Raw genomic sequence first — 27717 nt, forward strand, 5'->3', positions numbered from 1 at the left:
TATCGCCAAAGACGCTTTTCCATTGGTTTAGAGAAAGGAGGGCCCGCCACTCCGGATTGTCGATTAGCTGCCTGCTCTCCCATCAGGTTGGAGGAGGCGGAGTTTGGGCGCTTTCCGATTGCATCATCTGTGGACCACGAGGCGCAAGCGCAGCGCTCCTCGGCGCCGCTGCCCACTTCTGCTTGGCGACAGCTGTCCTTGCCTCCTGCCCGTCGATCTGGGATTTAGCTTTCTCTTGGTGGTTTGCGGATGTCTGAGGAGCAGGCCAGTAGCCCTTCAGCGAAAATGGGAGACGAGGAGAAGCCGGTGAGTGGGCTGAGTGGATCCCGGCGGCCGCGCTGGGGCTCTTGGACCCTTGTTGCCCAACGTGGGGAGAGGGAGGGGTGGAGAACCCAGGGCGGGGGGCGATGGAACTCCGGGACGAGTCAGGGCCCCCTTTGGAGAGGAATCGCAGATTCATAAAGCAGGGCGGGGCCTTGCAGAGCATCTCTGGGTCCATCCTCTTTTTGTAGATGAGGACGCTGAGTGTCTTGCTCGGAGCCACACAACTAATTAGAAGCCGAGAGAGAACTAGAATCTAGAGCTTTGGACTTATAGACTAGCGTCTTTGGCTCCCTTTAGTCAGGAAGAATGTTGCGGAGCCTCATTTAATTTTAAAACCACGTACGGGTAAAAGACCCAGTAAGGGAAAACCAAGTCACCGGTATCTGCCCAAGTGTATAATAAACGGTGGAGACCACCCCTCTTGGCAAACTCTAGAGAAGTTACACACTTGCCGGATGCGGGAGGCTTGCCTTATCACATTGACAAACGTTCATCATTTCACGTCTGAACTTTTCGCTTTAGTGACATACTATGCTTGGGAACATCTTCCCAATCCTGTTCTGTGGGCCAACTTTTGGGTTGAAAGTTCAGATCGCTTTTATGTAAATATATAGTATGTACACTTGCCCATCTTTGTTCTGTTTTCGTTGGAAATGAAGAACGGCTGCCCCGTCACGTTTCCAGTTGTTACAGGAAAGGGGAAGTGGACCTCAGGGTTCCAGAGAGACCCATTTCAGTGTCGTGGCGCTGCTGTTCACTGTGCTGTGCTTAGCCGCTCAGTCGTGTCCGACTCTTTGCGACCCTAGGGACTGTAGCCCACCAGGCTCCTCTGTCCATGGAATTCTCCAGGCAAGAATACTGGAATGGGTTGCCTTGCCCTCCTCTAGGGGATCTTCCCAACCCAGGGATCGAACCCAGGGCTCCCGCATTGCAGACGGTTTCTTTAAGGGAAACCCTGTTTACTAGCTGTATGCGAATAAAAAGTTACTTACTCTTTTTGAGCCACTAGCCTCTTTTGTCAAATGGAGAGGTGTTGTACAACACAGAAAAAACCTTGATGTTAGTTCTCTCCTTTATCATTACTGCTTTCATTTAGCAGTATCCATGTGACCAAAAACATTTAATCCGAAAAACAGAATTGTTTCCTTCTCTTTCCGTTTTGAATTTTCATAGATAGACCTGCAATTAATTTTGTATCCATCTTTTTACCTGAATACTTGGCTAGTTACTAATAATATTAATGTTCACTATTATATTCTATTATTATATATTATATATTACTTGTATATGTAATGTGTATTATGTATAATATATATCACATAATACTCACTATCATGTTATAATTAATATAATATTAATCATATAGTGAAGGCATGCAGGTAATCTTAGAATCCTGTCAGTACTTTACTTGACTAGAATGGACTTAACAGTGTATTCATTGTTCAACTGTCAGCTGTAGATGAACCTTAAAAGTTCAGTAAGTCCTAAATCCCAGAGTAGGAGACGTGTTAGCTTAAAAGGGAATTTGGAGTATTATTTTTACAATTTGTTTTGTGTTTTAAGTGATGCAAGTCATAAGCTTTGTGAAATTGAAAAGAACAATCAAAATGTCCACAAGTGATAAATGGATAAATAATGAAATGTTACTTGACAGTAAAAAGGAGTGCAGTACTGATATACATAATGTAGGTGATCTTGAAATCATATACTGGCTTAAAGAAGCCAGTCACAAATGACTTTATTGTATGATTCCATTTGTATGCAATGCCCAGAATAGGCACGGCTATAGAAACAGAAATACTAGTTGTTGCCAAGTGCTAGGGAGACAGGGGAGGAAGGAATAACTGCTAAAGTGTACAGGATTTCCTTTGCAGATAACGAAATTGATTGTGGTAATAGTTGGGCAACTGTAAATACACTGAAAAGCCATTGAATTATGCATTTTTTTTGTGGGTGCATTTTATGGTGTAGGAATATATCTTGAACTGTTTTTAAAAAGTTCAAAGGTCAAAAACATTTACAAAACTAAAGTGTTGTGCCCCCGCCCCCATCCCCAATTCTGCCCTAACACTCCTTCACTGCTGAAGATCACTTCCTCCCTTAGAGTTGACCACTGTCAGTCTCTGGATGGGTGTCTTTTCTCCCTACCACTTAAGGGTTTCTGAACCTAGAAAAATTATCTAACTTTTTCTAATTGAATCATGTATAAAATGGGAATAATGATAGCCATCTCCCAGTGTTTCTGTGAGAATCCGAGGTGATTGTGGAGGAACTCTGTAGATGGTAAAACTTACGTGGTGCAATTGGCTCTAGGATGTTTCTCTCTGAGCAGTGAGAGGGAGGTAAGCCATTTATTTCTGAGATGATTCTCTTTGTAGTAGTGTAGTACTGTTAGCTGCTAGTCATGTCCGACTCTTTGCAATCACACGGACTGCATAGCCCCCCAGGTTCCTCTGTCCATGGGACTCTCCAGGCAAGAACACTGGCGTGGGTAGCCGTTCCCTGTAGCATTCCTTAATGTGGTTCTGGATTTCTCGACCTCAATGCTCTTGACACTACAGACTGGGTAATTCTTTGTTGTGGGAAGCTGTTCTGTGCCTTCTTGGATGCTTGGCGCTATCCCTGGCCTCTGCCCAGTCTGTGCCAATTGTACTTCCCAGTTGTGACAAGCAAAAGGGTTTCCAGACCTTGCCAAATGCCCACTGACCAGGGCACTGCTTCTGGGTGAGGACCACTGGTTAAGGCTAGTTCTTGCCATTGCTGTCTTGCACAGGACTTCCTGCTTTAAAACTTTCTGTGACTTCCTGGAATTGAACTGAATTCTAAGAAGTCCACATTCTTTATGGTAACTTTAGCACTTCTGTCTGAGCCCTCTCCTCTCTCCACTGACGAAATTTCCTAAGAGGTTTAGTCATTATCACTATCTCGTTGCCAGCAATAAAGAAATGTCCTTCATTGTCCTACGTGTATATGTGTGGCTGAGTCCCTTCGCTTGCTGTTCTCCTGAAACTGTCACAACATGTTAATCACCTATACCCCATTACAAAATAGAAAGTTTTTAAATAATATACAAAATAAAGAAATGTTCTTCATTCTCAACATTCAGCCTGTTGAAACCTCCGTCCTGTAAAGTCTTTTAAAGCCCTAATGGTTGCTGTTGTCCTAGCGCATCTGACATCACATCAGAGTGCTACAGCTCTTTTCTTTTCTCCTTTAGGAGTTTCTCACACCTGTATGCCTTAGTTTCTCTGAAAAGATTAAGTTTGCGCATGATAGGGATTGATGTTATGTTTGCTTCTTCTGCAAGGTTTTAAAACAAATACTGTGAGCACAGAGGCTCTGGGTAGTATTTGTGGAATGGGTCAGTATATATTACATTAGTGTTTTTTTTTTTTTCCTGAAAATGCAAACTGAATAAATTGCATGCTTCTTGTGGCTATATAGTATATGTCCATTTAAACTTGAAGCAGGAGTCTTGAGAATAGGGAAAGTGAATGAAATTTGAGGACTTGGATATTACCGAGTCACTCTTCTGTGCTTTTTAAAGGCCCATCTTAATTGTAAGTTGTTAACTTGTCTTTGGCAGTGGTGAAATTTCCTCCTCTTTCAAAATCAGACTTCCACTTTTTTAAAAAAACGGATGCTAAAATAACATCCTCAAAACTTTCCTAGGGGTAGCTTGGATGGATGTCAAATTAAATTAAAATAAAGAGCCTTCATGTCTTTTTTGCTTCTTTAGGTAGGTGCTGGTGAAGAGAAACAAAAGGAAGGAAGCAAGAAGAAGAACAAAGAAGGACCGGGGGATGGAGGTCGAGCAGAGGTAAATGTTTTCAGGGCTCTCTCATCAGAGATTGACCGGGCAGGGAACTGTCTTAGACTCGTCCTGTGTGAGAGTCTTATGGTTTTCATGGGATTTTAGGATGGCACAAGATGTAGAATCAGGGAGAAGAACCAGGAAAGTCTAAGAGGGGAAGAAAGACTAGCGGTTACTTGTTATTGAAAAAGAAAAACAGCTGAAGTATGATTGTAAGATAATCTGTGGGATTAGATGTGAAAACCAGAGAACAAACGTTGGTAAAAAGAGGACTGTGATAATTATTCAGTTTCCAGATTGGGTGCTAGCCCTCTGACCATTTCCTTCAATGAGACATTGAGGGACTTGGTGTTTGAGCTTATATAGAGTACAAGAGAAACCGAAAAAACCCCATTCCTTCACCCCATTCACACTGTTTCCACCTGGACCTGCCACTAGGGACTGGTTTTAAGCCAGGAGAAATCTCCTGGAGGCCTCACAAGTGTAGCAAAAATGCTTTCAGTTCACCAGGCAGACACTGGAAGGAACTGGCATCTCAGGAGTCATCCCAGAATCCACCTAGTTCCTGGGTGCTGTAGGAGGCAGTGGGACTCGTCTTCCTACTTTGTTTTTGAAGTTGAACTGCTATGAACTAGGCTTCACTTTTTGCTTTTGTCATTGCAACTGTTTTATTAGAGACTCCTTAGAAAATGACCAAAAGACAGAAGAAGAAAGGAATAGGCTCTTAAGAAGTACCCTATAGGACAGTAAACTGACTTAAGAGCTCTTTTTGTAAACGTTGCATTGCTAAACTTAAAGCACTTCCACTTACTGAAACGTAAGATTGTAGGTGATCAGGCACCACTAAGTGTTGCTTAGAGCCCGGCATAACCATTGCTGTTATGTTCTGTCCATTGTATCCCACTGTAACTGTAGGGGGAATTGTTGACTGAATTTCAGAATTTGTAAGAAAATGCATAATGTTCCCTAATTCCTTTTTTATACTTTCAATACAAGTAGTACACTGTTAAAGTTTGAGAATTAGCCTGGAAATAGGAAAGAAGGGATATAATTTGAGGACTTTTCTGATTCAAGAATGTGTGTGTGATGTGACTGATTATGTATGTTAAGCGATCTCTCTGGGAAAAAAGTGTACAGTGAGGTATCCAAGACCTTTCCTCCTCCTCCATACTCCCATCACTTATGTACTTGTCTGGTTCCCCTTCTAAGGGCAGCGGGTAGGTCTTAATCTCCTCTACAGGGCCAGATACAGAGAGTATCTGCTCCATGAGTGGTGAATAAGTTAAGTTTAACACTAAGTGCTTCTGATCGGGAAGTGCCAAATGGATGTGGAGATAAACAGCAGTAAGGTCCAGAGGGTTATGTGGGTGGGTAGGACCGTACTGATGCTTCTGAGTAGGTGGGACCAGGTAATATAAGCAGCATTGTATTAATAGAATGATGGGCTCTGAGCTTTCAGTTAATTTATTGGTGCTTCCCTTTCAAGGATTATGGACCCCTGTGATGATTTAATGAAAAGCCCCCTAAGAGCTCCTGAATGACTAAAGAAAGGGAATGACTGTGGTAGGAGGGAGTTATAAAGAGATCAAGACTCTTCCATTAAAAAAAAAAATTAAAGGCCCCAAAAAAATTGGATTGAAATGAGAAGGAAATTTTGTAAGAGGGAAAAAAAATATAGCACTACTTCACATAAGATAAATCTTAAAAAAAAAAGATAAATCTTTTTATTATTATTTCTTTTGCTTTTCTATATGAAAAGGAATATGAGTATTTACTGACTGTTTGTTTGTTATCTTGCAGTTGAATCCTTGGCCCGAATATATTAACACACGTCTTGAGATGTACAATAAGCTAAAAGCAGAACACGATTCCATTCTGGCAGAAAAGGCAGAAAAAGATAGTAAGCCCATTAAAGTCACCCTGCCTGATGGTAAACAGGTGGATGCAGAATCCTGGAAAACTACACCATATCAAATTGCTTGTGGAATTAGGTATGAGCTATACCTGTCTTGACCATTTGTTGTTTGTAACTAAATTTTTTTTTTATCTTGCCAAGTTTTATCCTCATAACAGTTATGTTCCTGTTCAATGCTTTTATTGTTTAATTTACTTTATTTGCATTTTTTAAAAAATCAAAACAGTTTAGAGCTTTGTGGTCAAGACTGAAAGTTAATATCTTGAAGACTTTGGTCTTATTTTACAAAAGATTATATATTTCTTCTGCATGCATGCATGCTAAGTCGCCTCAGTAGTGTCCGATTCTGTGCGACCCTATGGATGCCGTAGCCCGCCAGGCTCCTCTGTCCATGGGATTCTCCAGGCAAGAATACTGGAGTGGATTGCATATCCTCATATATTTCTTCTACTTTGATCATAAAATGTCACATAAGCAAGTAGAGACTGCTTCATCTATTTTTACTAAAATTCTCAGTTTTAAAATTAAAAATGAAAGTAGCTCATCTCAAATGGGAAAGTTAAAAAACTAACATGACACATGAAAAACTATTATTTTTGTAAATCTAATGTTAAAACTTTTGTTGGGCTGGGTTAAAGTTATTTCAGGTAAGTGAAAATTAGATGCATACTTTGTAATAAAGTAAATGCTTTCTTGATATGATAGGGATGAATAGCTGGTAAATTTATCAAAAAATGATAAAGTTGGAAAGGCATAAATTGATACATATATTTTCTACCAGGTATTGGCAAACTATGGTCATAAAAAACTGACTAATATGACTATAATGCCAAGGTTGGGGGTGGGTGGAGTGCTAATTAAACTTTTACATTATGTTAACACACTTGAGAAGCCTTCTGAGTTCAAAATCCTTCCAGATTTTTATCCAATTGTTTCATCCACACCTGACAGAAATTGATGCATGTATTTTCTACCTGATATTGGCAAACTATGGTCATAAAAAAAATGACTAATACAACTATAATACCAAGGTTGGGGGTGGGTGGAGTGCTAATTAAACTTTTACATTATCTTAACACACTTGAGAAGCCATCTGAGTGCAAATCCTTCCAGATTTTTATGTAGTTGTTTCATCCACACCTGACTTGACAACTTTTTTTTTAAGTGACTTGCCTATATCAAGCATTCCCAAACATTCAACTTGTTTTTCACAGAATTGTAATTCCTTTGTTGTATTATTTACCTGTTTCTGTTTACTTATAATGATTATATATTGAGCTGAAACCACTGAAATCATCATATGAATTGTCAAAAATGATTATCATCACTATCATATTGTTGAACCTAAGAGATACAGTAACAAGTGCACAAAGAAATTTGGGAGCCATCACATACAGCTGGTTTTTGGTAAGCCCACTATACAGCTAGTGGGAGTAGGAGCAGTTCGGCCCATGAGCCATGTGTTCAGTATGCCCTGGCCTTCTTACAAAAGGGATGGAATGTTGCTATTAATTCGACAAGTATTTCTACCTAAAGTACTTCTACCTTACTCCAAAGGTGGTAAGAATATTAAACAAGTTTCCATGTGAGGTCATATATAACTGGATATATGGATAGATGTTTAAGTATCAGTTCAGCCTTTCACTTGAGAGAGAATTTTACAGGTTTGTTGTTTAAGAGATTTCTCCATTGTTGTGCAATGAGATTGTAGCTGTGTCAGTGTTAAAATCCAGGCTCCTGTCACTCCAGGAACTCATTCTCTACATACTACAACATTCTTCGGATTATGTTGTACTTTATCAAGTGGCCAGTTGGAAAATAATTTTCCCTTTTTTTATTTTTTTTTTACTTCATCTATAAAAATAGAGAATGCCAGTGCTTTATTTGCCAGAGACAAGGAGGGAAACATGAGTAAAATAAATTTGATAACATAACTCATATTACAAATGATTTTCCTAAATTACAACTTTCACATTTAGCTGACCTAAATAAAAAGAAAACAAACAAACAAAATACTAACAAAAAAATTTTCACTTGATGTTAGTAGGCCAAATCACATGATCCATCTGAATGAGGGATTTTAATTCTCGAGCTGGGAAAATATTTTCCTTACTTAAATAATTTACCCAAGGTGATAAATAAGCCCTTGGACCAAGTTCAGAAGAAATCGCCTCTAATCAGTCTGTTTTAAAGAAGCACACAAAATTTTTACTCTGGAACTTACATGAAATTTTCTTGGTTAAATCTTAACAGTAAAGACAAAAAGTTCATACTACTTTACTGTGTTTCAGGTCTTTTTCTCCCAAACGTACCTTCTAGATTTTTTAGGTATGCTGTAGTAGTACATATGAAGTTTATTTCATTTAATGGAGTAAGATGTCATTAACTTTAGAATCCTAAGGAAGTAGTAGGTGTTATTTAAACTTTATCCTCATCCACCTCCCCGGTTACCGGCAGTAAAACTCATTAAAAAAAAAAAAAATGAGGACAAAATACTGTAGTCTAGAGGCACCTGGGAAGAGAGGAAATTCATAAAATGAGAGAATATGGCTCTGGAGTGATATCCCATCTTATCGGAAATACATGGAGTCCAACTATAAACCCTTTTACCCTTTCCCTGGCTTTAGACTTAGGGTGTGAGGGATGTGACTGGAGCCTTCACAAACTGCTATTTTCTTCCCCCTTTCATTTGCACGAAACGAAATAGAAAAAGGAGTGCCTGGTACCACGTGCTTTTGAGATTTAAAGGGCCCTTAATAAACACGCTGTTTCGGTTGTGGCAGGGGAATCGAAATCATTTTTTAATAAATATCGCCAGAAGAATCTCCTCGAAGGGAGACTGAAGTCACTCTCCCTCCCCAGAAGCCCTGGGGGAAAAGGGAGACGGAAGACAAAGCCCCCTACTTGCACGTGGAATCGCCCTTACTCCTCCAACCCTCCGTCTCCCCGCTCCGGTCTGGCCGCCTTGGGAGGGAGCTGGGACAGACGGCCAGGCTCAGTCCTCCATGGCAAAGTCTTTGGTCTTTTCCTCCTGGTCGCCCACTTTGTAGCGCAGCAGCACGCGCAGGTGACGGTGGTGGTCCTGGGAGGGCAGCAGCGTGATCTCTCCGGAAACATCCGTGTCTTGCTCCACTTGCACCGGCTCGTTCAGGTAGAGGAGCGCCTGCTTCCAGTGCGTGACGGGGTGGAAAGGCGAGGTGGAGAGCACCACAGGTTTCTCCGAGTCCCCTCCGGGGAAGGTTACCTGGAACCAGATGGCAAAGCCGTGCATGGGAGCCGAGCCATAGCAGTTGAAGCGGAAGCGCCCGCCCACCCCGGCCTCCAGCTCCTGCTCCAGGCCGGCGCGGGCCAGCTCCAGCCGGGCAAAGCACTGCGGCCGGGCCAGCACATCCTCGCCGGACAGGCCTTGCACCACGATCTCTGAGTGGCCCATGAGGCAGCGCGTGGCGAAGCTCTCCAGGCAGCTCATGTCCACGCCGTAGAGTTGCTTCATCTGGCTCCAGAAGCTTAGGCGCAACTCCAGCATCTGGTCGCTGATGGGCGCCACGAAGAGCTCGGCGGAAGCCGGCAGGAGAAGACCGCCCTCCTTCAGCCACTTGGTCCGCGCGTGGAGCACAGAGCTCAGCATGGACTCGTGCAGAGGTCCGCAGCCCATCCACTCGCTCACGATGGCGTCCACCTGCTCCGGCAACTCCACCTTCTCCACCGGTCCCGGCAGGACGTGCACCCGGTCCTCCAGCCCGTTGAGCCGCACCACTTCCCGGGCCTGTTGCCAGATGTCGCTGGCCTCCACCGCGTACACGCGCCGGGCCCCGGCCTGGGCACAGAAGATGCTGAGGATGCCGGTGCCCGCGCCCACGTCCAGCACGGTCTTGCCTCTCAGCGCTGCCCAGTTCCGCAGGATGCCCAGGCGGTAGGCATCGGTGCGGACGCGGTCGGCAATCATCTCCTCGTGGACCGATACGTTCGAGTAGCACTGATAGTACAGCTGGTCCCGCTCCCGCCTAGTCCTCCGGGGTCGCGGCACAGCCACCTCCAGCTCTCCGTCATCTTCCTCTTCAGTTCCCTCCCCTCCTTCGCCGCCGCCCCCCGACTCCCCCTTTTTTTAAATTAATGCTTCCATTACAGCTAACTAGTCAGAAAATATTTTGGGGGAAAAATCAAAATTCTAAGTTGAACCATGTAAGACACTGGTGAACTCTCGGCCTAGAATTAAGTCACTGATATGAAAGTGAGAGTGTTTTATGACACTTTACAAAAGCCTGGAATAACTTCTTGTTCTGTGAAAATGTATAGCGTGAATAACAGGCTATTTAAAGGTTCAGGTGATTTGTGGTAAATATATGAAAGGAAAAAAGGGAGGGGGGTTGCTCCACTTGCTTCAGAATGTTTTTCTTTGAAGTTTTGTTCCAAATCTTACTTTGTAGATTGTTTTACCCCTTCTTTGAAAAATTGAAATGATCCAGTATTATTCATGTATAATCTATATTTTCAAAATTGTTAGCATCTCAGAGTACCTTTTGGATCCTAAGATGAAACTTATTTTCTTTCCAAAGAATACAGAGAATATTAATCACCTGTTCATCAGTACTTTAATCTTTTGACAAGTGTTTTACACCAGTATGATAAAATATGCTTCCCTCTGACAACTCCATGTATCTTTTGTGAATGTAGACTTTTTTTTTTTATCCTTTTGATCTCAGGGGGAAAGGAAACATTGGGTATAATACATGGGAAATTCAGTGGGAACACTGAAGATGGGGTAGGAATGGGTTTTCTGTTCGTTCTTCAGTTCTGATGCTTCGGCGGGGAAGGATATATAAACAGGTTGTAAACCTGTAAACAGAACAAGGAGTGAACCAGCTCCCACAGCAAGTTCAGCCAGTCCAAGCCTGCTGGTGGTAGACTTAAGACTCACCGTGTGAGGGCTTCATGGTGTAGGGTGTTGCCTGCTTTTGTCAGGTTAGAGTATTATAGACTGTTGCTTCTCCAGCTGCACGTTCGCATCTGTAATCTGACTAGCCATACTCAATCCTGCTTGAGCCACACAGCTGCCTGTACCTTTCCTAACATATCTCTGCTTGCATCCATGCCTGTTCTCACACTTGGAGTACCACCTCCTCTGCTTTTCTTCCTGTCCAAATCTTCTGATCCTTCAGCCCCCGGGTACTTTATTTTTTTTAAAAAAAAATTATTTATTTTTGGCTGCATTGGGTCTTTGTTCTGGCATGATGAATCTTCGTTCCAGCATGTGTATCTTTCGGTATGGCACATGGGCTCTTCATGGCGATGTGTGGGTTTCTCTCTATTTGTGGTATGCCGGCTCAGTAGTTGTGGTGTGAATGCTTAGTTGCCTGAAACGTGTGGGATCTTCATTCCCTGACCAGGGATCAAATGCGCGTCGCTTGCTTTGGAAGGAAGGCGGATGCTTAACCACTAGATACCTGGTTACTTTATGTTTAAAGCCTGTCCAGGCGCCTCCGCTATGTGCTGCTTTCACTTCCTCAGAGCTCCTGTGACTTCTGTACCTGGTGTGGTCTGACACCTCATCACTTGTACTTTGTACTATGTATTTAGGTGACGTTTTTATCTGTATTATAAAACGTTTTATTAGATAGCATTTCATTTCACATATGTTTGTTGTAAATAATATCATCTTAGGCATTTGCAGAATTCTGAGATTAGTGTCACCTCTCAAAGGAAAGATCTGTTACAGATTTCAAGCAGAAGAAAAGCAGAGAAGTTATTTAGAACTTTAGAATATTTAGTTATTTAGAACCCTATCTCCCCCCCCCTTATTTTTTCCTTTGGAGTCTAAATAGCTTGGTTTTATGGAAAACTAATTTTGAAGAAATTAAAATGTTAGCTACTGGAAGTTGTTATTGTTTATTACAGTTGCTATGTTTGCTTAAACAAGAAGCATTGGGTGTCAAATAATAGTGTTTGAAATTTTCAGAATCTTCTAGTTATATTCTTGGGGACTATATTCTTGGGGACTATCTTGAATTCTGTTGCTTTTTAATTTTATTTCAGAAAGTTAAATGTACATCACCATATAATACACAGTCAAACCTCAGAGACATTACAGGTTCAGTTCGAGACCATCGCAGGAAAGCAAGTCATGTGAATTTTTTGGTTTCACGATACATATACAAGTTGTTTGCATTATACTGTAATCTATTAACTGTCCAATAGTTTGGTCTGAAAAAACAGGACATGCCCTAGTTTAAAAACACTGTATTACTAAAAAAACACCAACCATCATCTGAACCTACAGCAAATCTTAATACTAACATCGAAGATCACAGATCACCATAACTACAAGTATCATCATAATGAAAAAGTTTGAAATGTTGTGAGAATTAAGCAAATGTGACAGAGAGGCACAAAGTAAGCAAATGCAGTTCTGGAAATGGTGCTAACAGGCTTGATGCAGGGTTACCACACACACACACACACACACACACACACACACACACACACACACACACTTCTGGAAATGGTGCTGACAGGCTTGATGCAGGGTTACCACACACACACACACACACACACACACACACACGTGTGTGTGTGTGTGTGTGTGTATGTATCTACAGGGTGTAGTAAAAGACGAGATATGCCTGTATGTGGTGTTTTCTTATTTTGATTCTCACATCAACTGTTGTGCTACAGAAGATTCTTTTTTATAGAGCCTTGTGTTTTTATACATGTGTGTATATATTTTAAGTCAAGGCCTGGCCGACAACACTGTCATTGCTAAGGTGAATAAAGCCGTCTGGGACCTAGACCGTCCTCTGGAGGAAGATTGCACCTTGGAGCTGCTTAAGTTTGAGGATGAGGAAGCTCAAGCAGTAAGTTTTTATTCAGATTCACAGTCTATTCCGGCTTATTATTTAAGCCAACAGGTGGCTAAAGTTGGTTGATGTCTCATTGTCATATTTGAAGTCTTGATTTTTGTCTTTCATGTAGGAAACAGAATAAAAGTGTTTGTTTTATAAAATTAAGAAGTGCACTTAATTCAAATTTATTCTTACTCAAGATACTTCAGTGAGGGGAAAGTGCTCAGAATTTTATTAGAAATTGATTAAGCAAGTAAAAATTGTTCTCTACACTATTAGTCAACACTTAATCAAGATGTATCTATTTATTAAATTTGAACATGATTTAAATTTCTGTTCCTTTTGGAAAATTGATTTTCATATCTTTCTTACCTTAAAATGCTGAAAACACTATAAAAATCAGTCTGCATTTGACAGCAGAGTTTTCCCCTTATTTCTCCAGGGTGGAATACCATATAAGAAGAAATAAAATATTTTGTTTTAGTGATGGTGATTTGCTTACATGAATCAACGGTTTCCAAATGTACTCTGGAAGTTTTTTATGAGAATTTAAATTCACTTATTACTTTTTATTTTGATTTCAGGGTCCATGTGTTTGTTCTTGGTTTTAAATTGTATTATAGGCTCTAGTTGTATGTTGTTTGGGGTCAATAAGAAAAAAGGGCTTCCATGGTAGCTCAGATGGTAGAAAATCCACCTGCAATGTGGGAGACCTGGGTTGGATCCCTGGTCAGGAATATCCCCTAGAGGGGAGGGCATGGCAACCCACTCCAGTATTCTTGCCTGGATAATCCCCATGGACAGAGGAGCCTGGTGGGCTGTAGTCCATGGGGTCGCAAAGAGTTGGACACAACTGAGCTACTAAACACAATAAGAAAAAAAGCAGGTATAACTCGTAAGTGATATTCCACAGCCAAGTAAAGGCCAGAGCATAGCCCGTGGGATTGACTCAAGAGACCCTAGACCATTGCAGTTAATATGACAGTCATGTTGTGGGTACCTGTTGTTTTCAGGGAACAAAATCCATCCAATTTAATTAATGATGCTAATTTGTATTTTAATTAGTTTGAACAGAGAATTTCTAAGATACAAATACAATTTAGTAATTAGAATCCTTTTAAATCCTTTTGGCTCTGAATATAATCACATTGCAATTGGTAGATTTATAAATTTAGATCTCCTTGTCTTGAGTTTATTCTATACTAAACTTTATGTATCTTTCAAAACAAACAATTAATTTACAACTTGTACTTCCAGACTCAAACCACCTTATTTTTCTTTGAATTTTCAGGTGTATTGGCACTCAAGTGCTCACATAATGGGTGAAGCCATGGAAAGAGTCTATGGTGGATGTTTGTGCTATGGACCACCAATAGAAAATGGTTTCTATTATGACATGTACCTTGAAGAAGGGTAAGTTGTGTAACTGGATAAAGAAAAATAAAATCTGAATTACTATAGGTTCATACTTTATTTTTAAAGATTTGTCAATAAAGGAGAAATGATATAAAGCTTATTGCTTCATAGTTAGCCAGTATTCCTGCTAAGAAACTTTGAAATGTTTTAGTAACTCATGAAGTAGTAAAGACTTTCTTGAGAGCTCTGTTCTAGATCAATGAAGGTGATTTAGATCATAGACCTAAACCTTATGTTGGGAAATGAATTGAAGGTTGAACCTCTCCTTTCCTAGTGGGACATGTGGGAATAGCCTTTATGAAGAGCAAGCTCAAAGTCACTGAAAATATAAAAATAGTTAACTAGGGTCTCAAATTCTTAATATATGATGCTAGGGTCTAAAATTCTTAATATAATGCAGAGGTCTAATCTTCTATATTAAAACCTTTGAAATATTAAAGACATGTTCCCCCAAGCTGTGGTGTGAGTAGAATGGGATAGAAAGAGATTAATTCTATTTTATTCTTCAGGGGTGTGTCCAGCAATGATTTCTCTTCTTTGGAGACTTTATGTAAGAAAATCATTAAAGAAAAACAAGCTTTTGAAAGATTAGAAGTTAAGAAGGAAACTTTACTGGAAATGTTTAAGGTAAATTGAGCTGTAACATGGCCTCCACTTCTGTTTCACTCATTAACATTACTTAAAGTACATTGGGCTTAGCTTACTAAGTCGATGCCTATCCTGTTCTTTAGAAAAATTTAACAAATGTTTTTAAAACATGTATGACATTTATAGTCATACAATGCTTAGACATACTTCACATTATATTTTAGCTGCAGTAATTAGAAGTAAAAATTGAAGAGTGGTTATTTTTTTAAATAATTTTTTCTATTTTCAGTACAACAAGTTCAAATGCAGGATTTTGAATGAAAAAGTGAATACTCCAACTACCACAGTCTATAGGTGAGAATATCAAGTGTCATTAAATACTACTATTGTATATGTCATTTTAAGTCTGTTAAAATTCCTTTATTTTTAATCTTCAGGTGTGGTCCCTTGATAGATCTCTGCCGGGGTCCTCATGTCAGACACACTGGCAAAATCAAGACTTTGAAAATACACAAAGTAAGCAGTGTAACTTTGGAGGCTCTATATAGACATACTTGTCAACTAAAGATGTATGTTTCTTTAAACTTGCATTCATTTCTCTTTTCAGCCATGTTTCCCTTGCATATGTAAGGGTGGATTTTTTTCTTGTGCTGTCTGCTGACTGTGGGCACTGTGTGTCTCCAGCCATTTTTTTTTTTTTTAATTGAAATTCTCTCAAGCAGTGACTGAGAGACTCACCACCCATCACCAGAGCACATGGTGGTGGAGATTTGGGGAACTTACAAAATCACACAGTCAAGCTTTGAGACCAACTCACTGTAGGGTGCATGCTTTTGACTTTGTATGTTTAAGGTGGTAATTATCCAAGTTGTTCTTTTTTAACCAAACTAATCAGGCCAATAAGATGTTTTTTGTTGTTGGTTGGTTAGCTGATTTTCCATTTTTGCTGAATCTTCTTGTGAAAGAAAGGTGCCGCTAAAGTCAGTTTTATTTGTGGAGTGGTGATGTCAGTGGGTATTGAGAACTGGGCAATTTTGAGAGGATTAAGCAACTAGCTTCGTGTTGTGGAGTGAGTACAACCACTCTAGACAGACCTCAGCAACTGGGAGATGCTTATATACTACATGTTCTCTTTTTGTGCCATTTTTCTTGAAATAAGGGCTAGATACGAATTTGACTCATAATGTAACTGTGAGAAATAACAAGTAACTCTTAAATGAGATATTAAGAGTTTGAACGTTATCTCTTGGTTATTCCTTTTTTTTTAGAATTCCTCCACCTACTGGGAAGGCAAGTCAGATATGGAGACTCTACAGAGAATTTACGGCATTTCATTTCCAGATCCTAAGATGCTGAAAGAATGGGAGAAGTTCCAAGAGGAGGCTAAAAACCGAGATCATAGGAAAATTGGAAGGGTATGTTTAAAAAGAATAGTGTGTGTAGAGCAGATTTTCATTTGAATTATAATTGTATCAGGTAATGGGAATTTAATTCTGAAGAGGTGCTGCAGCTTTCAAGGACTCACTGTACTGTCCTGGAAAAGCTGTAACTTATTCATCGTCCACATTATCTGTCTAGAGTGTGTTCAGTACTGTGCAGAAATTCATTTTAACTACTCCTTTTATTGAGAACACATGTTGATGGCCTACATTTTTCTGTTTAAGAAGTACAGTAGCATTTCATAGAGCTGGGAGATGCTTTTGAAATTCCCTGCTCTCCCTGGCTTACTTGAAAGACATGGAAACTTACGTCCCAGGAACGTTTATCTGCCTGTTGCCCAACATGACACAGAGCATCACCAGTGGATTCTGTGGTGTCCTTTGCTTTATTCCTCTACCCCTGGATGTTTTCTAAACTGGAAATTAAGTTTGGTAAAAATTACTCACTTCTACAAGTGTGTTCACTCTGTGCTGGGCATGATCCATATATATACGTATAAACTTCCTTTTGCTGTTGTATACCCAGGACCAGGAACTCTACTTCTTCCATGAACTCAGCCCTGGGAGTTGCTTTTTCCTGCCCAAGGGAGCCTACATTTATAACACACTTATTGAATTCATCAGGGTAAGCCATATTCATTCTTTTCTTCTGTAGATTTAAGACATAAGTTGATTTTTACTAGATAACGCCTGCCAGAGGGAAAGATAACCTTGTGTTTGAGAAGAAACATTTTAAAGAATAAATGAAAATGGATGTATTAGGTCTCATAAAATGTATAAAAAATTCTTTCCTCCTAATATGTGGTCTTGTCCATATAGTTGGGTATATATGCATGAGACAAGCTGGTGAGCTTGAAATGGGGCCCGTAACCCCTTATGCAGGAGATCTGTGGCTTTCTGACTGTTCATTTGTGTTTTCTTTGAAAAACAAGCTAATCTTTACATTACTTTTTTCTTTATAAACTGTGACAACCGTATGTTTATAGAGAATAACACCACCAGTATCACCACCAGTATCTCTGTACTCGTCTCCTAATTAAAACATATCCAAATGGGGCTGTATTTGCTTCAGATTTTTTATTGACATAGAGTAATACATGGGCTTCCCTGGTGGCTCAGTGGTAAAGAATCCTCCTGCCAATGCAGAAGACATGCATTTGATCCCTGGAACAGGAGGATCCTCTGGAGAAGGAAAGGGCAACCTACTCCAGTATTCTTGCCTAGGAAGCCCCATGGACAGAGCAGCCTGGCGGGCTATAGTCCTTGAGGTTAAAGAGTCACACACTACTTAGCAACTAAACAACCGAGTAATACATACATGCTAAGGGGGGAGAAACTCTCTTTTGAGACTCCTTGCTGATCTACTTCCTTTCCTAGAAGAAACTGTGTACTAGTTTAAAGTTAGCATGGATGGATCCTTTTTGTCCATGTTATTTTTACATCTGCCGAATAAATATGTATCTAAATTAGGTGTTTGTATGCTTCAAAGTTACATGCATGAAGTCTTGCTGTGTATTAGTCTGCCCTGTGATTTTTATCTCAGATAAGTACACATCCAGTTTATTCTCACCCGTTCAGTAGTAACCCACTGTGTAACTTCCACAATGTGCCCGTTTCCCTTTCTCCTGTGTGACCAGTTGTGCTGGAGTACCCTCCTCTTGTACACGTGCAGGGGCTTCCTCTTTGGTGAATACCTCCCGGCGGAGCTTCGAGATTTTAAGACATGCATCTTGAACTTTACTAGATAGTATAAAGTGGCTCGTGAAATTGTTCCTTGCCCCTGATGTGTAAGCATGTATTCCCTACACATGCACTGTGTCTGTTTCCTAACAGAGTGAATACAGGAAACGAGGATTCCAGGAGGTGGTCACCCCGAACATCTACAATAGCCGGCTCTGGGTGACCTCGGGCCACTGGCAGCACTACAGCGAGAACATGTTCTCCTTTGAAGTGGAAAAGGAGCTGTTTGCTCTGAAACCCATGAACTGCCCGGGACACTGGTATTCAGCAGTTTTGAGTTTCTCTCAGGTTTTCTAGCCATCAATCCTAGATTGTTTTTCCTCCTTTGAAAGTATTAATTAAAAAAAAAAAATGATGTAATCAGAAGAATATTTAAATACATCATCAGTGCAGTGGTGTAGCGTCTTCTGTCCTCAGATCTATAGACATTCAAGAGTGGCACTGGGGCAGCATCAGTGAATAGGCAGAACACAGAACAGGGGAGACTTTTATTTTTTTTATTTTATTGAGATACATGTATCAGAACCTCCTGCCGATGAATTGACATCCTTGGAAAATCCTCCTTTCCTTGAGGCAGCTCACTCTGTATCCTTGGAAGCTGGGTGAGGAGCAGCGTAAGGCAGACCAGGGAGAGCTGGAGCTGGCTGCAGGTGGCGAAGTCATAGCTCCTAGCACCAGTCCCAGCAGCCAGACCTCGAGGACAGAGGGCATGAGACAGAGGAGTCTCCACGTGGGCCCTGACTTGTAGGTCAGGGAGCCAAGTTCAAGTTCATTCTTAGTCTTCCCAGGTTCTTCAGAGTTTCTGAAGCACCTTCAGACTAACCGGGAACTAAAGCACTTGGGGGAGCAGTAAGAGAGTACAGGAGGCACTAGTGGCAAAGCTCCTGCCTGCCAATGCAGGTGGACGTAAGAGACGCGGGTTCAGTCCCCAGGTTGGGAAGATCTGGAGAAGGGAATGGCAACCCACTCCAGTATTCTTGCCTGTCCCATGGACAGAAGAGCATAGCAGGCTATGTCCATAGGGTAGCAAAGAGTTGGACATGACTAAAGTGACTTGCATAGCACAACAGAAAGTACAGACTTTCATTTCCACTGTTTGTATAGCTAAGATTTTCTTTACAATGTGAGCCTTAAAGGCCATCCTCAAAGAGCACAAGGATAGGACTTCAGGTTTAATGGAAATATATTTGTTATTCTGGCTTGGTTATGGATGGTTGTATTATAATTTATTTGCTGCTTTATTCATACAAGTGCTTAGAGAAGCCCAGACTTCTGATGTGTGAACAGCTAGATCCAGTATTTGACAGCCTTTCTCAGCAGTATCAGAGAAGGAGTTGTGTTCTTGTGAAATTAAATGTCAGTGGAATTTACTTTGCTCTCTTCTTTAGCCTCATGTTTGATCATCGGCCAAGATCCTGGCGAGAGTTGCCTCTGCGAGTTGCTGATTTTGGGGTGCTTCATAGGAATGAGCTGTCAGGAGCACTCACAGGACTCACTCGGGTCCGAAGGTTCCAGCAAGATGATGCCCATATATTCTGTGCCATGGAGCAGGTATGAGACTCTGGGGTGAGACACCTTGAAAGACATGTCAAGAAAATCGAGGAAAATTAAATTACAGCTGTGCCCCCCTCCTTTTCTTTTTTTTTTTAAAGATTGAGGATGAAATAAAAGGTTGTTTGGATTTTCTGCGTACAGTATATAGCATATTTGGATTTTCTTTTAAACTGAACCTGTCTACTCGCCCAGAAAAATTCCTTGGAGATATTGAAGTGTGGAATCAAGCTGAGAAAGTAAGTGGTGGTTTTCAGCATCCTTCAATATTACTTGAGTGAAATTGGCTTGCGCCATAACGTGAGAAAGCCAAGCTTCTTTAAATGGATAAAAGCGAAAGAAAATTGGAAATGGTTTCTAGGCTTGTGTAAGCCAGTTTTTCCCTCTGTGATTCTGTATTTTAGACATAGTTGAGTGTGTTTTTTTAGTCATCAAGCTGTAACCTTTAAAGGGGTTTGTGTATGAGTATGTCTAGGTGGAAGAAATTGTAAAGCAAAGAATAGTAACCCCTGAAAGTAGTTATAATATTTTTAGTCTCAAAGTAGGATAGAAGAAGTTGCATTTGAACAAAAATTTAAATCATTTTGTTTTATCCTTAGCAACTTGAGAACAGTCTGAATGAGTTTGGTGAAAAGTGGGAATTAAATCCCGGAGATGGAGCTTTCTATGGTCCAAAGGTCAGTACCAAAGTCTAATTAAGAGTAGTATGTCTTTTCTGTTTGGGTGAAGAAGAGATTACTTTAAAGTTTTTTAAAAATTCACCCCTAATAGAACCCAATCTTTGCATCTTAGATTGACATCCAGATTAAAGATGCTATTGGGCGGTACCACCAGTGTGCAACGATACAGTTGGATTTTCAGTTGCCCATCAGATTTAATCTTACTTTTGTAAGGTGAGTTTCTAAGTGTCTGCTCTGAATATCCTTCCGTAAGGATATAAAGGAACATATATACAAAATAAAGGAAGACAATTTTTTTTTTCTTTCTAGCCATGATGGTGATGATAAGAAAAGGCCAGTCATTATTCATAGAGCCATCTTGGGGTCAGTGGAAAGAATGATTGCTATCCTCACTGAAAACTATGGGGGCAAATGGTAATGTTTGTCATTATTTTCTTGTGTCTTTGTTCAGACTGTAAATTAACTGTCAGAAATGTCTGCTGTCCAATTTAGTTCTGTGGTGGAAAGGGAGAATGATTCTAGTTGGTAACTTCTAATTAATGACAAGTGTTTACTAAAAAGTAAGGAATTACAGTCTAAACCCAAACTTTTTAGCTATAAGAATGTTTGTAATTATTTTTAGCAGTTGATTGGTTCGAATGTTATATAAATGCTTTCTAATTAGGAATTATTAATCAGTAAGAAGCTTATTGTTTTGACTGCTTTCTAAGTAACTTTGGAAACTTATAAAACTTTGTTTTTTGTTTGAGAAAACAAAAGTAGGCCTTCAGCAATACCTTGTTCAGTGTTGCTGATGATAATAAATAAGCATTTTGGACCCTTTAGAAGCCAAGTTTTTTTTTTTTTTGGATTGAAAGTACAGAGTCCAAACCAATTAGTATTTTTGTATCTTATTTCTAGAAACGTTTGTTTCTGCCGGCAAGATAATAAGCTCATGACTTGCATTTTATTTTCTCAGCACCTTTGTCTGGGCCCCCATTTTGGGAAGGCAGTTGAAAACAGGAAATGGTTACGAAACACCCATTTTGTTTTTTTTTGTTTTTTTGTTTTTTTTTTCTTTTTTTTTTTAATTTTTCAGTGGGTTTTGTCATACATTGATATGAATCAGCCATAGAGTTACACGAATTCCCCATCCCGGTCTCCCATCCCACCTCCCTCTCCACCCGATTCCTCTGGATCTTCCCAGCCCAACAGGCCCGAGCACTTGACTCATGCCTCCCACCTGGGCTGGTGGTCTGTTTCACCACAGATAATATACATGCTGTTCTTTCGAAACATCCCACCCTCCCCTTCTCCCACAGAGTTCAAAAGTCTGTTCTGTACTTCTGCGTCTCTTCTTCTGCCCTGCATATAGGGCCATAGTTACCATCTTTCTAAATTCCGTATATATGGAAACACCCATTTTGTACAGTCTGCATTATTACTGCATTGCAGTCACTTCAGTTTTGTTTGTAATTTGATTAGTTCAGACATTTTAAGGGTCAGGGATGTCATACATATAAAATGAAATAAGCTAATTTCTTTACAGTTATATTTCACAAAATCAAAACAAATATGGGCAGTATTCTCTGCACAATCTCGAGAATAGGGGCATCCTCAGCGCATGTTCTACCAAACCTTTAGTAGGTGGGGAACAGCCCACAACTGGGGTAGAATTTGGTGCTCACCAAATTCACTCTAATTTAGTGCTTGAAAATGAAAATGAAAGTCGCTCAGTCATGTCTGGCTCTTTGCGACCCCATGGACTATACAGTCCATGGAATTCTCCAGGCCAGAATACTGGAGTGCATAGCCTTTCCCTTCTCCACGATCTCCCAACCCAGGGATTGAATCCTCCCACATTGCAGGTGGATTCTTTACCAGCTGAGCCATGAGGGAAGCAATTTGGGGCTTACTCCAGCCTAACAGTAGCAATTACTCCCCTAATTATAGCAAAATAACTTGAAAATAGAGGTGGGACCAGGAGCAGCACTGGCTTGAGTCTGCAGCGGGTGGGGATTGGGTGCCTGAAATCCCTGAAAGGAGAACTACAGACGGGCTCACCTTTTTATAAGCAGTGAAAACACACTCACTTTTACCAAGTACCGTCACCAGTTACTAACAGTTTCAATCTGTTGAGTCCTGCAAAACGGATCTTGAATAAACTGAGGCACAGTCTCTGTCCCTACATGAAGAATAAGTAATACAACAACACTTGAGTAAAATAACCTTTGGGGTAAAACAACTTGAATCATTAGGTGCTTTTCTTATCAGCGTGTTAAGCCCTCCAGCAGCTGGCGCCGTGGTGTTTGCTGTTAGCTGCTGTGTTGAATTATGGGGCGTGGTCCCAGCTCTGTATCTGCTTTGCTCTCTGTCTGCTTAGCAAGACAAGTCATAGTTACAGATTTTCCCTTTTTTCTGCTCCTGAATCATCCTTCAGTCCTTATTGGACATTGAGAAAAAGCCAGGTTTTTGGAAGTGGTCCTTGCATGTTTCAGGAAAAGGTACTGAATAGTAGACTAAGAAGTATGCTATCCTTGTTGAAGAAAGTTCCCAAATTCACGTTAAATATTTTTTGATTTCTTCTGAAGGCCCTTCTGGCTGTCCCCTCGTCAGGTAATGGTAGTTCCAGTGGGACCAACGTGTGATGAATATGCCCAAAAGGTAATCCTTAAGTATGACTTTCTTTTAAATTTAATAGCTGTTGTTCAACTTTTCAGATCTCATAAATTATATCTATGCTTTGTAAGTCAAGCTGCTTGTGATATAGAGAAGTGTTTACATTTTCAGTCTTTGGTAAGCCTAAGTAGATCATATTACCACTTTAATATTTTTTTATGTGGTTCTCTGGTGAGTAGACTTAATTTGTAAAGTTTTATACACACTCATATGTTTTAGTTTTTAATGTTAGCAAGTAGTGTGACATGTAAATTCAAATGCATAATGTAGTGTAAACTGCTATTTGACCCAGAGTAGTTCTGCTTTGTTTCTAATGCACATTTCTTTAATTTGAAGCTTTTTTTCAAGTTGATGGTATGACAGAGCAATATTTGCCCTGCCTACCAAAAAGCCACCTTACTAACAAATTACGAATAACCATTCATACTTCACACCTTAAAGAGTAGAACAGTCTATTCTGTTATACAGCAACAATTCCATGCTAAGGAATCTCAAATTATGAAAAGTTGAGTTATTAATAAAAGGCATTGTTTCATAATTGCAAGCTGAAAGTAATAAATTGGCTAGACAAAAATCTAAATATCAGTGAATAACATTTTAACATCAAAACCACCATGTTGGACTTCTCTGGCAGTCCAGTGGTTAAGACCCCATGCTTCCATTGAAGGGAGCACGGGTTCAGTCCCTGATTGGGACACTAAGATCACAGACCACACTGTGTAGCCAAAAAAAAAAAAAACCCAGCCTGCATTCGGATCAGAATATATTGCACTCGAGTCTCAACTGCCTTTTAATAAAGGAACATTAAAAAAAAAACCTACTGATAGGCAGACTATTCAAGATACACTGTATTCCTGTTACCTCACACAGTAGTTTTAGTTAGAAATGATAAGAATCAATTATGCTTTCCATGGTTAATGGATTTTACTTTATTGTATATGCATTATGAAAGCTCACACAGTAGAAAAAAGGTCAGTTTTAGTTAACTCACTTTTCATCTGTAACACTGACTTTCTCCATGTGGGGATGGAGTGGCATTTCAAATTTTGTAGGAGGTGGATTTTTGATTACACTGAGTTGTGGGGGGAGGGCACTGCTATTAATAACTAATGACTAGAGACCACCGGTGTTAAACAGCCTGCAATTACCAGGCTTCTTACCCAGTAGCAGAGTAACTAACGTGCGCACGGGGCTCATGTTAAGGAAAAAAGTACTAGTGCTTCATACTTTAAAATAGGTTACAGTTGAGAGTGTAGTCTTATCCTGGCACTGTAATAAACTAAGTAAGAACCTTTTTGACATTTGCATGCTTATAAAATCCCAGGAGGTTCATTGGTTAATGATCAGTAATGATCAGTAATGATCATTAATGATCACTAAACCTATTAGTGAAGTAAAAATGGCCCATTCAGATCTTTCTGTCTTATTGAGTGGTAATTGGTTGTCAGATAGATGGAAAATTAACCTGGTTTATTTAATTCATTAGTTTATCTCTCAAACAATATATTGTTCTGCATCATGATAATATATGCTTCAGTATATTTACTAGCATTCCTTTTTTGTTTGCGTAATTGTCCAAATTGTTAATAAAATTATTTAAGATCAAAATATAATTCTCCTTGAGATCTGAAGAATTCTCTCTGTTTAAATAGGTACGGCAACAATTCCACGATGCTAAATTCATGGTGGACATTGATCTGGATCCAGGCTGTACATTAAACAAGAAGATCAGAAATGCACAGTTAGCACAATATAACTTCATCCTAGGTAAGAAAGGAGACTTACCAAAGACAGCCTGCCAAACCTTAGGAAAACTTGAAACTCGGAGATGTAGGCTTAAGGGAATTGTGATCATGAGTAGTTCTTTCCAGTCCTGATCTCAAACTGTACGTTTGTTCTGTTGATACAACAAAGGAACATTTTGGTTTGAAAACTTGAAAGATTCAAGTAATCTTGAAAGGTTTGTCTAAAAATCTTTTCCCCTTCACCTCCTACTTTTTGTCTGGTGAATTTTTATTAAGTTGGCTGGATTAAGTGACTTGGTAATAAGCACAGCAAGCAGTTCTAGTCATTGTAGAATGGTGGGTTGGGTTTTGTTTTTTCATGAGTAGATTTGGTCACTTGTACATTTTAGTGAATCAGAAGCTACAGGGTAGATTTCTGTTCAAATATTCAGTAGGAATCTTTTCACCTAACAAAAGCTTTGTGGGTTTTGGTTTAGTTGTTGGTGAAAAAGAGAAAACCAGCGGTACTGTTAATATCCGCACCAGAGACAATAAGGTGCACGGAGAACGTACGACCTCTGAAACCATCGAGCGGCTCCAGCAGCTCAAGCATTCCCGCAGCAAACAGGCAGAAGAAGAGTTTTAAGGAAGAACTTTGCCCAGCTTGGTTCAGTAGAAAAGGGTGAGCAGGTTTGCCTACCATGAACTTTGTATGATGGAAAATATCAGCTTATACTGACCTTGGAATAATTTGGCAGAGCCTTCGGAGATTACTGCAGATCAATATTTTTTAATTTAGCCTTTAGACTACTTAGACTTTAGACGTATTTGAAGAAGGTAATTAAAAGTGACCCAGTAACATGATTTTATTCATCAAATTTCTGAACACTGGAATAAAAGCATGAGGAATGTGCTAATGTAATGTGGAAGAATGTTTTTGTAAATGTAATACAGCTAAAATGTAAGTTTTTTCAGATTTGATCAATGGAAAAGATCAGAATTGGATTATGATATAAAAATAAAAACTTCTGTTCACGTAAGTTTCAACTGCTCTGTCCTTCATGTCCATATACACCTACCCGGAACAAATCACTTGATCCAATATTTTTCTTTCATGTTTTGTAACACAGATGATGTAAGTTGGATGGAGAGGTCAAGCCCATAGTGTATGCTGTTCTCAAACTGCGGTATGAACCAGGGACCTGCTGCTCAGTCATAGGATAACATCTTGTAGGAATGTCACTTGTAGCTGTTTTGGAGACACAAACCTTTTAAAACCAACCATGAAGCTATTTTAGAGTAGATTTGCACACATTTTTAAGAAGGGTGAGTCATGGATATGGATATAGATATCTATTTCAGTTTCAGTTCAGTTGCTCAGTAGTGACCGACTCTTTGCGACCCCATGAACCACAGCACGCCAGGCCTCCCTGTCCATCACCAACTCCTGGAGTTTGCCCAAACTGATGTCCATTGAGTCGGTGATGCCATCCAACCATCCCATCCTCTGTCGTCCCCTTCTCCTCCTGCCCTCAATCTTTCCCAGCATCAGGGTCTTTTCAAATGAGTCAGCTCTTCTCATCAGGTGGCCAAAGTATTGGAGTTTCAGCTACAACATCAGTCCTTCCAATGAGCACTCAGGATTGATCTCCTTTAGGATGGATCTCCTTGCAGTCCAAGGGACTCTCAAGAGTCTTCTCAGCACCACAGTTCAAAAGCATCAATTCTTCTGTGCTCAGCTTTCTTTATAGTCCAACTCTTACAACCATACATGACTACTGGAAAAACCATAGCCTTGACTAGACGGACCTTTGTTGTTAAGTAATGTCTCTGCTTTTTAATATGCTGTCTAGGTTGATCATAACTTTCCTTTCTAGGAGTAAGCATCTTTTAATTTCATGACTGCAATCACAATCTGCAGTGATTTTGGAGCCCAAAAAAATAAAGTCAATCACTGTTTCCACTGTTACACCATCTATTTGCCATGAAGTGATGGGACCAGATGCCATGATCTTAGTTTTCTGAATCTATAGAGATCTCTATATCTAGATATAAAAAGGATGTTTCATAGATTCAGAGAACAAACTAGTGGTTACTAGTGCAGAGACGAGAGGAGGGGCAGTATAGGGATAGATAGAGGATTAGGAGACATAAACATTTAGGTATAAAACCAGCTACAAGGATATATTGTATAGTACTAGGGAATTTAGCCAGGATTCTGTAATGAATATAAATGAAGGATGATAATCTTAAAAATTGTGAATCACTATGTAACTTATTTAGTATTGTACGTCAGCTGTACTTCAATGAAAAAAGAAATGTTTGTTTATGGCAGATTCTTCTGGACCCTAGAATTCTTTATACAAATTCCATATTCTCTCATAAGGAATAACTTATGAGTTTCTTTTTTGCCAATGAATGGTGTTTGGGAGGACACCACAAAATAAGGAATTTCTTGTTTTTAATTAATAAGTGAAGACTTATTAATTCCTCTTTAGTGATTCTAAAAATGTTGCATCTTGTCAGTTCTCCAGTAACTCCAGTAGTTTGTTTGCTAGGGTCACTTCAAAGCAGAGCCAATTTGCATCGACTAATCCTCATTTTAATAAAGGAGATAAGATCTTTAATCATAGGGATTTTTCTTTTTGAAACTTCATAATTAAGTCTTTCTTATGACTGTCTTCAGACAGCCTTTGACAGATTTGTAATTAACTTCTTATCTGATCTTGGCAAATTAATTTGGCATTTGAGCCAAAACTTTGTATTCACAAATCATAACACCAAAATATCTGATTCATTTCACAACTATACTTGACTTTTATTTCTTTAAAATCATAGTACCTGAGTTTGGATTTTTTTTCCTCAGTTTTTAAAAAAACTCCTATTACAAAGAATTATTTTAAATTGTTTTCATAATGTAGTTCAAAGACCAGCTATGATTTATCTAGATTTTTTTTCAGTCCTCTTTTTACACTTGAAGCAACAAATAGCTTTTCTTGCAATACTTGGAAATACTACAAAATGTAAGA

The 27717-nt window shown here is 39.7% G+C and overlaps 2 protein-coding genes across 2 annotated transcripts; one reads left to right on the forward strand and one right to left on the reverse strand.

The window, feature by feature from the left end:
- TARS1 (threonyl-tRNA synthetase 1) lies at positions 1–25728 on the forward strand. Its single transcript, XM_065905280.1, has 19 exons — positions 1–306; positions 4064–4144; positions 5939–6129; positions 12781–12904; positions 14184–14305; positions 14818–14935; positions 15186–15250; positions 15334–15412; positions 16165–16311; positions 16862–16960; positions 18169–18335; positions 19464–19626; positions 19728–19865; positions 20226–20303; positions 20419–20519; positions 20616–20720; positions 22877–22949; positions 24617–24731; positions 25186–25728. Exons 1-19 carry the CDS (start codon positions 250–252, stop codon positions 25332–25334), a joined length of 2172 nt encoding a protein of 723 aa, XP_065761352.1. The 5' UTR covers positions 1–249; the 3' UTR covers positions 25335–25728.
- LOC136146719 (protein arginine N-methyltransferase 6-like) lies at positions 6137–11144 on the reverse strand. The gene is made up of 2 exons (XM_065905757.1): positions 11115–11144; positions 6137–10152 (listed from the first exon to the last, which is right to left on the reverse strand). The coding sequence occupies exons 1-2, from the start codon at positions 11142–11144 to the stop codon at positions 9049–9051; spliced, it is 1134 nt and encodes a 377-aa protein (XP_065761829.1). The 3' UTR covers positions 6137–9048.
- Positions 25729–27717: the final 1989 nt, after the last annotated feature.

This window comes from Muntiacus reevesi, chromosome 14, assembly GCF_963930625.1.
Source record: "Muntiacus reevesi chromosome 14, mMunRee1.1, whole genome shotgun sequence".
In the NCBI taxonomy this organism is placed as follows: Eukaryota; Metazoa; Chordata; class Mammalia; order Artiodactyla; family Cervidae; genus Muntiacus; species Muntiacus reevesi.

Bases quoted from the DNA above. Each gene is read 5' to 3' on its own strand.
- TARS1 (XM_065905280.1), top strand. From the start codon at position 250: ATGTCTGAGGAGCAGGCCAGTAGCCCTTCAGCGAAAATGGGAGACGAG. The intron at 6,130-12,780 runs GTATGAGCTATA...ATATATTTTAAG, and splicing joins CAAATTGCTTGTGGAATTAG to TCAAGGCCTGGCCGACAACA. The intron at 14,306-14,817 runs GTAAGTTGTGTA...TTTATTCTTCAG, and splicing joins GACATGTACCTTGAAGAAGG to GGGTGTGTCCAGCAATGATT.
- LOC136146719 (XM_065905757.1), bottom strand. From the start codon at position 11,144: ATGGATGCAAGCAGAGATATGTTAGGAAAG. The intron at 10,153-11,114 runs GTACAGGCAGCT...ATTTAAAAAAAG, and splicing joins GCAGAGATATGTTAGGAAAG to GGGGAGTCGGGGGGCGGCGG.